The sequence below is a fragment of the Musa acuminata genome, chromosome BXJ2-8, assembly GCF_036884655.1.
Source record: "Musa acuminata AAA Group cultivar baxijiao chromosome BXJ2-8, Cavendish_Baxijiao_AAA, whole genome shotgun sequence".
NCBI lineage: Eukaryota > Viridiplantae > Streptophyta > Magnoliopsida > Zingiberales > Musaceae > Musa > Musa acuminata.
In genome coordinates, this window is record NC_088345.1 from 10,110,446 (window position 1) to 10,124,429 (window position 13,984).

Here is a 13,984-nt window from a genome sequence, read left to right on the forward strand (position 1 = left end):
GATCCTTTGTTGTGCGACCATTCAGAGCTTGTAAAGTCTGTTTATAATTTGCATTGGCTATGAAGTGTTTTCTAAAATGATTGCTTATGGATCAGGAGTGAGACGCTTTTTCTAACTCGTTTTCTCTTTTGTAAGTCCTAAGGGACCATAGGAGGTTTCGGGGAGGCTGACCTTTGCGAATAGACACGCAAGGGTGCCGCACGACTTAGGCAAAACCAGCTAAGTCTGTGGCAGTGCAAACTTGTGAAGAGTGTTCAACGCCCGACACTACCCCGAAGCCCCATCCCCCCTGGTGCCACCCAGGTGGTTCCAAGGTGCAGAGATGGCTAACATTTCGCGTGCAGCAACGGTCTACAGAAAACAGGCCGTGACACGTGAAAACGGAGCCATTTTAGGGTAGTTTTGCCCGGCGCGACGAGCAATGGCACTGTAGCGTTGCAACTTGTTCGAACTTATATTTTTACAAACAAAAACACGTAAAACCATGGCAAAACATGCTGCCAAGCATCTGTACAAGTTTGCAAAAGCAACGAACGGTTCGTTGAACGAAGTTATTGCAGGTGCGCGACGACCGTTCGTGCATAAACTCCATTTCGAGAATCACTTGGAAGTCATCCAGTGGCACCGCCATCATGTTTGTACTTCCGCTCCATGTTCCGATCTTGATGGGGACTCGCTTTGCCAGCTTGGAGATCCGCTTCGCCTCCGAGTTCACCACCTTCATCCGACTTAAGTTCTTCTCCAAGATCAGCCCAAGTCACTTTGCTTCTCGATCGACAATAAAGTTGTGGGTAGCGCCCGTATCCACCATTGCACGTGTTGTTTGACCATCGAGCTTAATGTCCACGTACATCAGCTCGCTACTCCCTACTTTCTGTGGTTTTGCCTTCAAGTTCTCCCCCACTTGACCCCGCAATGCATTCAACAAACGCATTGCTCCCATCCAGGAACCTCACGACTTCTCATCGTTGTTGCTGGATTCTGAACTACTTGAACTAAGGGCGACAACCTTGCCCTTGTCCGATTTGAGGGGATGGATTGAAGCTGTTAAGGCATTGAGTGTTTGTTTCTATAGAACTCCCTCACTATGTGCGGCCCTCCGCACAAGAAGCATTCGCTAGGGTTTGGGGCCTTGCCTTTCAAGCTTGGCTCTTTGTGGGAACTCTTCTTCCATTGCTCGCCCTCGGACTCCTTCCCTCGAGAATATTTTGGAGGGCGATTTCCTGAAAATTGTTTCCTTTTCCCTCAATCCTCCGTGGAAACAAAGTCGATGAGCCTTTCTGCGGCCATAATTTCCCCGATCACATTAGTGACATTCCTTCGATGTAGTTTCTGTTGAGCCCATGGCTTCAGGCCATTCAGGAAGCTGAACAGCTTATCCTTTTCGAACATGTCCTGTATGTTCAACATTAGTGCAAAAAATTGCTTCACGTAGTCTTGAATAGAAGTAGTTTGGCGGAGTTGTCTCAACTTCCTTCTTGCAACGAACTCGGTGTTCTCGGGTATAAATTGAGTTCTCAACTCCTGCTTCAAATCCTCCTATATGTCCACCCGACACCGACCTTGTTGGATCTCTTCTCAACGGGTTCGCCACCAAAGTTTTGCATCCCCATTCAAATATATGGTTGCTATCGAAACTTCGGTTTCTTCGGAATCAGGCCTCGTAGCCCGAAAGTATTGTTCCATGTCGAACAGAAAATTCTCGAGCTCTTTAGCATTTCTGGCACCCCCATAACAATGTGGCTCGAGTGCTCTCAAGTTTTGTGGTAGCACAATGCGGGTGTTGCTCCCTCCTGCATTTAATACCCTTGTGAGCAATGTCACTTTGGAAGTGAGTTCCGCCACGACTTCGTGCAGATGTTGCACGAAGTCTTTGGTGTCGTACGACAGTCGATCGACTAGGACCTCAACCTTGTCGATCCGGGATTCAACTTCTTCTTGCGAGCTCTCTACCCCAAGAAGCCTTCGTTGGCCATGGTAGAGTTCCTCTAAGCTCGCTTCAAGAATATCCATGCAGGTTTCTGCAGCTGTGAGTCGCTCCTTATGGTTATTTTTCCCAGTTGGCGCTCTAGATTGTGCCTTATTTTCTCGCGGAGAATAGCCAACTTCTCGCTTGGGGCAATGGTCCGACTTGCCCCGTCTTGCTCGATTCGCCATGATGCTTTGCCATGGCGAGATTACGAAGTTTCTTCGTTGTTTGTTCTAATTGCTTGCCCGCTCTGATACCACAATGTCACGGACTTAGCTAGAATTGCCTAAGCTGTGAGGCACCCTTGCGCCAAAGTTATGGACTTAGTTTGAGTTGCCTAAGTCATTACGCGCCCTTGCGATATGCGTCCGTAAAGGGTCAGCCAATTTGCAACCTCACTCAGGTCTCGAAGGACCTGTAAAAGAGTAAGTTGATTAGTTCGAAAACGAGCAACGAACAAGTCTCGACGTCTCGTGAAAAGGGAAGCTTTACAAGCAATTCAACGAGCATCTTGCGTGCATGAGAGAAAAAAGAGGAAGGAGAAAAACAAGGACTTTAGTATGTTGAACGAATAGTTGTAAGTTCACAAACAACTGCTCCCTGGGTGTCGGGCCCGAAGGCAAGTTCCCATCAAGTTAACGTGCGAACTTGTGAAGAGTGTTCAACACCCGACACTATCCCGAAGCCCCATCCCGCCTGGTGCCACCTAGGTGGTTCCAGGGTGCTGAGATGGCTGACATTTCACGTGCAGCAACGATCTACAGAAAATAGGCTGTGACACGTGAAAACGGAGACATTTTGGGGTAGTTTTGCTAGGCACGGCGAGCGGTCACACTGTAGCGCTGCAACCTGTTCAAACTTACATTTTTACAAGTAAAAACACACAAAACCATTGCAAAACATGTTGCCAAGCATTTATACAAGTTTGCAAAAGCGACGAACGGTTCGTTGAACGAAGTTGTTACGGGTGCACGATGACCATTCGTGACAGTCTAGTACCCATGCAAATTCATTGCTCAGAATAACATGGCAAATGACTAATGATGTGAAAGTTTAGAGTTCATAACATACATGCTTGGTAAATTTGCCCACATGATAAAGCCCAGAATATGACACTGGTTGATGATCATGTGAACTTAATAGGCAGAGATTAAAAACCTACATGATGTGTAGTGATAAATATGACACAGCACAGTTCAATCAACTTGTAGAGGCCAGGGAAGGGGAGATGGTGCAAGAGTCAATTGAAGTGTAAAACCAAATATCATTCTCTTTTCTATAACTATGGTTCTGGAAATGAAGAGCATGCCATTGAAGAAGAGACTGCTGCAGATAGTGAGAAGTTTATACTACATAAAAAATAAAAGGTTCTCAGCACAAACCATTACAGAAGTGCATTACATTAATTTGAGAACACGAAATTGATTAAACATAATGCGGTAAGTAACTACATAATTCATCAAAAGCAAACAAAACAAGGAAATTTTATATATCTTGTAGTCATGCACTCTTTAAGATCTGACAGTAAAAGTTAAACAATGAACACTCAATATTGTACTACTTGAAGTTCCAAGACTAAACTTATAGTTTGTGGCAATGTCACAATTGATTATGGATGTTTTAAAATCTGTAGTCTGACAGAATACTATGATCTTGCATTACCATAGAAGAAGAATTTTACATGACACGCAGGGAATGGAATTTAAAACTCTTTACTGATTTTCTAAAGAGCAACCACAGAAACAAGATGATATACCTTTTTAATAGGTGCTAGTTCGAGAAGTTCTTTGAGGGAAGCAATCATCCCTTGGACACTAAGTTTTGGCACTGCCAATCCAAAGTCAAGATAGATCTATTTCTGAAATGTATTAGTAAACTGCAAACTAAATTAATGAATTTTAAAGTTATAACTCCGGTAAATTGTCAAACCTGGGAATAAACTGAAGCAAGATAAGACGCTTCTTTCGAAAATGGATAAGATGCATGCAGCAGAACAATCTGAGATTTGGAAAATCTCTTGTCCTCGAGAACCTTTCTCAGATGCAGGGGGTTGGATTGCCTTAGATCCAGATCCTTGTCTCCAAAGCTGAAATTCAAACAAAAGCTGATTTATTTCTCCAAGGGCTATTAAATTTCAATATAGCAAGTGCTTGACTAGTTGTAGAGCACATTGGCAGAACACATGAATCAACACTTAAATGCTAATCTCTATTCTTAGTATGTGGCACTGTGTGGCACTAGAAGAATGAGAAACATTCAAATGGGGTAAAGAAGAAAGATATTAGAAATCAAGCACAATATCTAATATCACTAAGAGACTAGATTCATGAGTTATTTATAGAACTATAAAACATAGCACTGTGTCATGCTCACAATCAGCATATGCAGTTTATGTAAAATTGATAAAACACAAAATCTTTAGCAGTAAATTAGAAATTTATAGATGGCAAGTTCTGTTTGCTTTTTACCCTGTGTGGACTTGCATAGGCAAATCAAATGACGTAGCAACTTCCAAGCTACATATAAACAAAAAGTCAATGAAGCTCTTATTCTTGATACGGACAGGTCTACCAGCTGAAAAATTTGTGAAAACAAAGTATTATCTTTAGTTAAAAAGTTCACCATACATATTCCAAAAAGACATGGATCTAAAACTTATTTCCCTATATTTACCATTTACGTCTGCGAGAAGACCCTTCTCAGCATCTGCTTTGCTGACCTCTGTATCTATTTGTAGACCACTTCTATAAGCAGCAATGGTTTTCATGGCAACAATTTTATCAGCAACTGTAATTTACAAGCTTAGGAAAAAAAACCAAAATAGGAGCATCCTGTCACAAGAACAGTGCAGGCACACAAATATAGAGAGTGCAAAAACAAAAGATATCATTTACAAAAAAGGATATGATTTCATCCTTGTTAGAAAAGTTTCAATGAACAAATCCATGGTCCACCTTGATGTATCATAAGCCTCCTGCAAAATGTCGCTTTCAGTATACTTAAAAGATTTAAATCAAGCCATGGCACGAAAAATAAGGTCATAAAGATAGAAGGGCAATGATAGTAACCATAGAGGAGGATTAACAGTAACAAATCTAGTGATGACCATGAAAATAAAGTCCGTAGCACTTTTTGTAATATTTATATAATTGCAGCTGCCAAGTCACATTAAGCCTTGGAAGTTAATCAAGGTAAAACACTTTAAATCTTTGCCAGACACATCCAACAAAATGTGCAGAAATTAAATATAATGCTTATGTTTAGGTTCACACATACTGAGAGCTCTTTAAGTTGACTAGAACAGATCGTGCTACTATCCAACAAAAGGTCCAATGGTCTTTTAATAGCTCATGTCTGTATGCTTATAACTCCAAGCTTAGGTTTTTCCGGGCAATCAACAAAAGAACCACAATAGCTTTAAGTTTACAAAAAGAAAAAACTTGATTACAATTTACAAACTATGAAATAATAGCAAATCATGAAACAGTTAAAAGACTGCATAACAATGAACTACAACAGACCAACTGATTTTTGGGGCAGCAGGATAGAAGAAAATAACAGATGAGGAATTCTCACATCATTAAGAATTGTTTCAGCCAAGTGCTCAATCCTCAAAATTCTACCAACTGCAGGAGCAAAAGACTTATGCCACTCCAAGTCACACATTTTATCAAACAGAATTCCATCATCAATAAGAACAGCAGATACATTGGCAGCTTCAAAGCATTTTGCAGTGATAGAAAGCAATCCAGAGAATTTTCGGTGGCTTTCCAGTTCATCCAGTGAAGCCCTGCAATTGTATAACGCAGCTATATCCCTCAAACTCCTCTGCAGTGTAGGACATGAAAAAAATTTGTTATATTCAGAAGCTACCATAAGTCTATTACTATTGAATTAATGAATGCATGATAAAAGGTCCATTAGGTATTTCTGTATGTCTATCCTGCAAAAAAGATATACATCATATTTGCAGAAGACTATTAAATTCATACATGATTTTCTACTTCATAGCAAGAATCTGACATCTGATGTGGAATGATAGCTATCAACAGCCATTTATGATCCCTAATCTGAGTAACATATGATTCATTATGCACAAATATTGAGGATGAAAATCTATATAGGTTTCTGATGTGCTAGCAAACAAATTTCCAAAACAAAACTTCAGAGTTGCTAAAGAATCAATTCAAGGTTAAATAGTCATTATACCAGAGAAGGCAAATTTTAGTAAATGCCCTCACACTAATCTCCAAAGTTACAAACATCATAGATTCCCTCTATGGTTAATAAGCTTTCATGAACAACATTTTCCTCCAAGGAGACGAATTACACGAATACATATTCCAACTTAAACATTTGTGTATATGAAATAATGGGATATATATATATATATATATATATATATATATATATATGCAATTTTAGAGGGGCATTCATTATATTTTATATATTCGGATGGGTATGCATAAAATACCTTTAAAGCAGAAATTTGACGTGAGTGTTCAATAGAATCAGAATGCAAAAGTAGAGGTGGGTTATGTTGGCAGGATTTGGTCGTCAATTCCAAAACCAACTGTTGACGGACCAACCAAGGATTTGCTCATCCGAGCCATGTTTGACCAACCCTACCAACCAAGGCGCCCTTGTAATGAACGAGGGTGCATGATAATGCAAGTTAACCAGTTGACCAGGTGCCGTGATCTGATTACGTCACCGACGCAGCGTGCCTCTCCAGTCCAGATGATACTTCCCAAACTTATTAGACGACACAGGTTGACGGATCACGGCACCAACTAGAACCCGACCTAACGAGAAAGGAATCGTGCAAGAAGACTAAAAACCCTTCGTCGCCATTAAGAGTCCCTGGAAGATGAGGGACTTTGATTTCTCGGTTCTACAGGGGATTCTTGATTCTTGGCTACTCTGTCGGATTCTACAAAGAATCTCTACCAGAGATTCTTGATTTCTTGTTTATTATGCTAGATTCCACAAAGATACCCTGGAAGATGAAGGCACATTGACTTCTTGCTTTTCTGTTCGATTCGTTTGACGAATCAAACGACCCTTATCGGATTTAAGTGGGAAGAAATAGGAGCAAAATCTAAAATCAATCGGAACAAAGAGTAAAAGAAAAGCACAGAACATCGATACCTTGAAGGAGAGGGTGTGGGGAACGAGAGAGAGGGCGTCGCCTTCGGCCTCGGAGAAGCATCGGAGGAAGGGGAAGGAGGAGTCAACGTCAACCAGGTTGTGGGCGTGGGCGTCCACCGCCGCCACCGCTTCCACCGCCGTCCTCAACTCCCTATATTTCCCCTCCATCGCCCGTCGCAAACTCTCCTCCTCGTATCGTCTCGTCGCTCTGTGTTGACTAATCGCGGTCGGAACCAGATGAGATAGACGGTCTCTCTTATAGGATAAAAAAGGTGAGTCCTGTCCCCACGAACGGCGACGACTACTTTGCGTGCTGTCCCTTCGCTCCCGATGATCTCAGATCTAACACTTATTACCGGATCAAGTTAGATTGAAAGAATCAACGGACAGGATTACGGGAGGTTCATGTTCCGGTCCACGTTAATATTTCCCGATAACAGATAACAAAAAGAAAGTAATAAAATAAAACGCCACTGCGCTGCATCTACTGGTGAAGCATATGATTGGTGGGGATACTGCGGGTCCCCGGATTACCTTCTTTCTTCTCCAATCAGTTGTAACTGCTGGTCGGTAAGGTGGGAAACGGGTAGAAAACCCTTACCGTGCTGAGTCGTCACGGGGCAACGTGCCACTGCGAGCGCGTACTATTCACGTCATCAGCGTTTCTTCCGTTATATGTGTATTAAACGCTATAACACGTCATGCAGAGGTGGCGATCCGAGGAGATATCAGTTGGCATCCCATAATAATTATTATTAATTTTTATCTTTTAAAATTAAATGATAACAAATCTTATTTATTTTATTTTTATTAAAATTAAATTTATTAAGGTATTATAAAAAGATTCATTGTATCAAGAAAAAGGTTCATTATATTTAAATAAAAAACACATTAAATGCCTATATAATGATAAACCAAATTGATAATTGATTCATACTAAATATAATCTATATAATATATCTTTGAAAACTAAATATAATTAATATAATATATTTTGGGATCATGAAACATATAGTTTTTAAAGTTATAGAAGATTTTGAGTCAAACATAAAATATTTTGTCTTATCCTTCTTTACTTTGCTCGTTCTTCTATTTATCTATTTTAACATTTAGTATTAGAGTTCAAGTTGAGTTCAAATTGAGTTCAAGTTAAGTTTGGATCTCTTTCTCCAATATCATTCAACTTCGGATTTCTAGATTGATAAAAAAAATTATAATATATAGTGCATCCAAATGAAAGTTCTTCTAAGCTCTCAAGATGTATGAGAGTTTGTAGAAGATGAATTTATTGAACCATATGTAATAGAAAGAGCAATAAATGCAGAAGTAAAAAAATAACCGAAAGATAGAAGGAAAAAAGAGAAAAAAAACTTCATTCACATGCTACCAAAGACTTGATAATATAATGTTTGAGATGATTGCTCTAACAAAGACTTCAAAAAAAAGCTTATGAAATGCTTCAAAAAACATTCGATGTAGATAGGATAAAAAAGCTTCATCTATAAGTTTTACAAGTTTAGTTTGAAAAATTACAATAAGGTACTTTTGAATTTATTTCTATTATTCATCAAATAAGATGAAATGATGAACAAATCAATGATCAAAGAGTAATAAAAAATTATTAAAATCTCTAGATTCAAAGTTTGATATTCTTGCTATAGTGATTTAAGAGTCTAAAGATTTAGAACAAATGTCTATAGAATAACTAATGAGTTATCTTAAAGTTTACGAACAAAGGTTTACAAAAAGAGAAGAAGAAAAATCTATAGAGCAAACACTGTAAACCAAGTTTATTCTTGAGAATAATGATTAATCAAGATCTTAAAGGGGAAGAGATCATGGACAAAGAGAAAGCGGTAGCAGAAATAAGATCAATTAAGAACCTCAAAATAATAAAAGTGATAAAGAAAATTCTAACCAAAGAGGTCGAGGTTATGGTTAAGGACATGGCCGAGATCGTGGACATGATAGAAATTCTAAAATGTCTGAAATATAATACTATATTTGTGAAAGATATAGATATTACTTCTTTAAATGTTATTATAATCCTAACAATCGAAGTGATATGACAAATTTTGTTAAAAAAAGAAAAAATAAAGAAATAAAAATCAAGTTTATGACATGTTATCTAAATACAAGAGCTTTAAATCATATATATATATATATATGGCATCAAAAAACTAATTTTTGAAATATATACAAGTTATTCTAGCAATATTACATTTGGTGATTTATCTCAAAGAATTATACATTTTAGATATTTATTATGTTCATGATTAAAAAATAATATTATGAACTTGGGGTAATTACTTAAAAAATATTATAATATTAAGATGAAAGATTTGACTCCTTCAATTCATGATAAGAATAAAACATTAATTTGACATGTAGAAATGATGTCATGTAGAGGTGTGGCAATGCGAGGAGATATCAATTGGCATCCCATAATAATTACTCTGTTTAAGTTTTATCTTCTAAAGTTAAATGATAGCAAATCTTATTTATTTTATTTTTTAAAATTAAATTTATTAAGCTATCATAAAAAGGTTTATTATATCAAGAAAAAGATTCATTGTATTAAAAGAAGAAACATATTAAATGTCTATACAATGATAAATCAAATTGATTATTGATTCTTCAAATAGTCTTATTCATACTAAATATAATTTATATAATATATCTTTAGGAACTAAATGTAATTAATATAATGTATCTTTGGGATCACAAAACCTATACTTTTTAAAGTTGTAGAAGGTTTTGAGTGAAATATAAAATATTTTATTTTGTCCTACTTTTTCTTTGTGTGAAAGCCCTATCTCTTCTCTCTAGATTTCAGCATTTTGTATTAGAATTTAGGTTAAGCTATGAACTCTTCCTTAAGTATCATTCAACTCTAAATCCCTAGATTGATAAAAAAAAATTATAATATATAGTGCATACAAGTGAAGGTTCTTCTAGACTCTCAAGATGTATGAGAGTTTGTAAAAGATGAATTTATTAAACCAAGTGTCGTAGAAAAAATAATAAATATATAAGTAAAAAAAACTCAAAGATAGAAGGAAGAAGGAGAAAAACACTTTATTCACATATTACCAAAGACTTGATAATATAATATTTGAGATCATCACTCTTTCAAAGACTTCAAAAGAGGCTTAGGAAATGCTTCAAAAAGCATTTGATGATATAGGTAAGGTAAAAAAGCTTCGTCTACAAGTTTTACGAGTAAAGTTTGAAAAATTATAATAAGGTACTTTTGAATCTACTTCTGATTACTTCTCAAAAGTTATTTCTATTATTCATCGGATGAAATGAAACGGTGAACAAATCAATGATCAAAGAGTAGTAAAAAAATTTACTAAGATATATAGATCTAAAGTTTGATGTTATTACTATAGCGATTGAAGAGTATGAAAGATTTAGAACAAATGTTTTTAGAATAACGAATGAGTTCTTTTCAAGTTTATGAATAAAAGCTTACAAAAAGAGGAGAAGAAAAATATATAGAGCAAGCACAGTAAACCAAGCTTATTCTTGTGACCAAAGATTAATCAAGATCTTAAAGAAAAAGAGGTCATGAACAAAGAGAAAGAGGTGGTAGAAATCAGACTAATCAAGAATCTCAAAATAATAAAGGTAAATGAAAAAATTCTAGCCAAAGAGGCTGATGTTATGGTCGAGGACATGGCCGAGATCGTGGACGTGATAGAAATTCTAAAATGTCTGGAAGGCATTACTATATTTGTGAAAAGTATGGAAATTACTCCTTTGAATGTTATTATAATCTTAACAATCAAGGTGATACACAAATTTTATTGAAAAAGAAGAAAAGAACGAAAATCAAGTTTTGCTAATGACTTATGATAATTTAAAAGAAGATCAGTTTATAACGTGGTATCTAGATACAAAAGATTTAAATTATATTTGTGGCATCAAAGAACTATTTTCTAAAATGTTTACAAGTTATTCTAGTAACATTATATTTAGTGATCTATCTCAAAGAATTATGCATTTCAGATATTTATTATGTTTCTGATATTAAACATAATATTCTGAACTTAGGGTAATTACTTAAAAAATATTATGATATTGAGATGAAAGATATGGCTCTTTCACTTCATGATAAAAAATAAAATATTAATCTGACATGTGGAAATAACATCATGTAGAGGTGGCAATCCAAGGAGATATCAGTTGGCATCACATAATAATTATTCTGATTAATTTTTGTCTTCTAAAGTTAAATGATAGCAAATCTCATTTATTTTCTTTTTGTTAGAATTAAATTTATCAAGGTATCATAAAAAGGTTCATTGTATCAAGAAAAATATTCATTATATTAAAAGGAGAAACACATTAAATGTCTACATAATGATAAATTACTTTGATTATTGATTCTTCAAATCATACTAAATAAGAATGATTTATACTAAATGTAGTTCATATAATGTATCTTAGGAAACTAAATATAATTAATATAATGTATCTTTGGGATAATGAAACATATAGTTTTTGAAATTGTAGAAGTTTTGAGTGAAACATAAAATATTTTGTCTTATCTTACTTTTCCTTCATGTGAAAAGCTATAGCTTCTTTCCCAAGCATCATCTAACTCTAGATTGCTATATTGACAAAAGAAAATTATAATATATGGTGCATCCAAGTGAAGGTTCTTCTAGGCTCCCAAGATATATGAGAGTTTGTAGAAGATGAATTTATTGAACCTAGTGTAGCAAAAAGAGCAATAAATGATAAACAAGAAAACAACTCAAAGATAGAAGAAAGAAAGAGAAAAAAAACTTTATTCATGGACTACCAAAAACTTGATAATACAATGTTCGAGATCATCGAACCAAACTTCAAAAGAGACTTGGGAAATGCTTTAAAAAGCATTCATGGTGTAGATAAGGTACAAAAACTTCATCTATAAGTTTTATGAACTGAGTTTGAAAAATTACAATAAGGTAATTTTAAATCTATTTCTGATTACTTGTGAAAAGTCATTTCTATTATTCATCAAATGAGATGCAATGATGAACAAATTAATGATCAAAGAGTAATAAAAAAAATTATTAAGATCTCTAGATCCAAAGTTTGATGTTATTGCTATAGCAATCGAAGAGTCTAAACATTTAGAACAAATATCTTTAGAATAACTAATGAGTTCTCTTCATGTTTATGAATAAAGGCTTATAAAAAGAGGAGAAGAAAAATCTATATAGCAAGCACTATAAACCAAGCTTATTCTTGAGAACAAAGATAAATCAAGATCTTAAAAGGGAAGAGGTTGTGGACAAAGAGGAAGAGATAGTAGAAATCAAACTAATCAAGAATCTTAAAATAATAAAGGAGATATAAACAATTCTAGCCAAAGAGGCTGAGGTTGTCGAGAACGTGGGTGAGATCATGGACGTGATAGAAATTCTAAAAAGTATGAAATACAATGCTATATTTATGAAGGAATTGATATTACTCTTTCGAATGTTATTATAATCCTAACAATCAAGTTGATAAGATAGATTTTGTTTAAAAAAAAGGAAAAGAATAAAAATCAAGTTTTACTGATAACTTATGATAATTTGAAAGAAGATCAGTTTATAACTTGGTATCTAGATACAAGAGCTTTAAATCATGTGTGTGGCATCAAAGAATTATTTTTTGAAATGTATATAAGTTATTCTAGCACCATTATATTTAGTCATGTATCTCAAAGACCAGTAAAAATAAAGGTAAAATGTTTCTTGGACTTAATAATAGAAAAAAAATTATGAATTTAAAATATTTATTATATTCCTCATATGAAAAATAACATTATGGACTTGGGGTAATTACTTGAAAAAGGTTATGATATTGAGATGAAAGATATAACTCTTTCAATTCATGATAAGAATAAAATATTAATCATATGAAAATGATGAAGAATAGAATATTTCTTTTGCATTTATGCATTTTTGATCGGTCAAATTATCTTAAAATTAATATTGAGGATATTTCTACATTATAATATCTTAAATGTGCTCACTTAAATTTTGTGACTTTAAAACTTCTAGAGAAATATAATATGGTGACAAGATTGCCAAGAATTAATCGTCTATCAAAGTTATGTGAAGTATATATCATGGAAAAATAAGAAAGAAAGCCTTTCAAATTAAGAAAAATAAAAAGAGTATGATATCGAATTAATCTGGTGCACTCGGATGTTTGTGACCTTATTAGTCCAGTATCACTTGAAGGAAGCAGGTATTTTCTTACTTTCATTGATGATCATAGTGGCAAAACTTGGGTTTACATGTTAAATAAAATGAAGAAATTTTAATCAAATTCAAAAAATTTAAGAATTTAGTTAAAAGACAAAACGATTGGAAGATTAAATACTTAAAAATAGATATAGTGATGAATACACATCGAATAAAATTGAAAGTTTTTTATAGAAATAATATAATTTTAAATCAAATCACGATGTCGTAAACACCCAAATAAAATAATGTCTTAGAAAGAAAAAAATAAGACTATACTTAATATAATCTGATGCATGTTAAGGGAAAGAAGAATTCCTGAATAATTTTGGGGAGATGTTGTTGCTTGTGTATTTTATTTGCTTAACAAATTTTTGATAAGGCAAATTGGCAATATTATATGAGAAGAAGTATGGAGCTTATGAAAACAAAGAGTCATTATTTGAGAATTTTCAGAAGTGTTACATTTGCTAAGATACGAGATGAAAAGAGAACAAAACTTGAGGATAAAAGTCAGAAATACATCTTGTTAGGTTATGCTAAGGATCATAGTGGTTACAAACTCTATAATCCTATTATAAGCAAAGTTATGATATTAAGAGATGTTGAGTTTGATGAACAATAGATTTAG

At 34.6% G+C, this 13,984-nt stretch overlaps 1 protein-coding gene across 1 annotated transcript in view; it reads right to left on the bottom strand.

Moving 5' to 3' along the window:
* Positions 1-7,362, bottom strand: part of LOC135619126 (protein fluG-like) — a 28,186-nt gene extending 20,824 nt beyond the window's left edge. The window contains exons 1-7 of the mRNA XM_065120824.1: positions 7,121-7,362; positions 5,546-5,797; positions 4,875-4,943; positions 4,643-4,757; positions 4,438-4,543; positions 3,899-4,055; positions 3,726-3,821 (exon numbers count right to left, since the gene is read on the bottom strand). Of these exons, the coding sequence (XP_064976896.1) occupies positions 3,726-3,821; positions 3,899-4,055; positions 4,438-4,543; positions 4,643-4,757; positions 4,875-4,943; positions 5,546-5,797; positions 7,121-7,288 (963 nt within the window). The 5' untranslated portion in view covers positions 7,289-7,362. The remainder of the gene's footprint in view (positions 1-3,725; positions 3,822-3,898; positions 4,056-4,437; positions 4,544-4,642; positions 4,758-4,874; positions 4,944-5,545; positions 5,798-7,120) is intronic.
* Between the last annotated feature and the right edge of the window lie 6,622 nt (positions 7,363-13,984).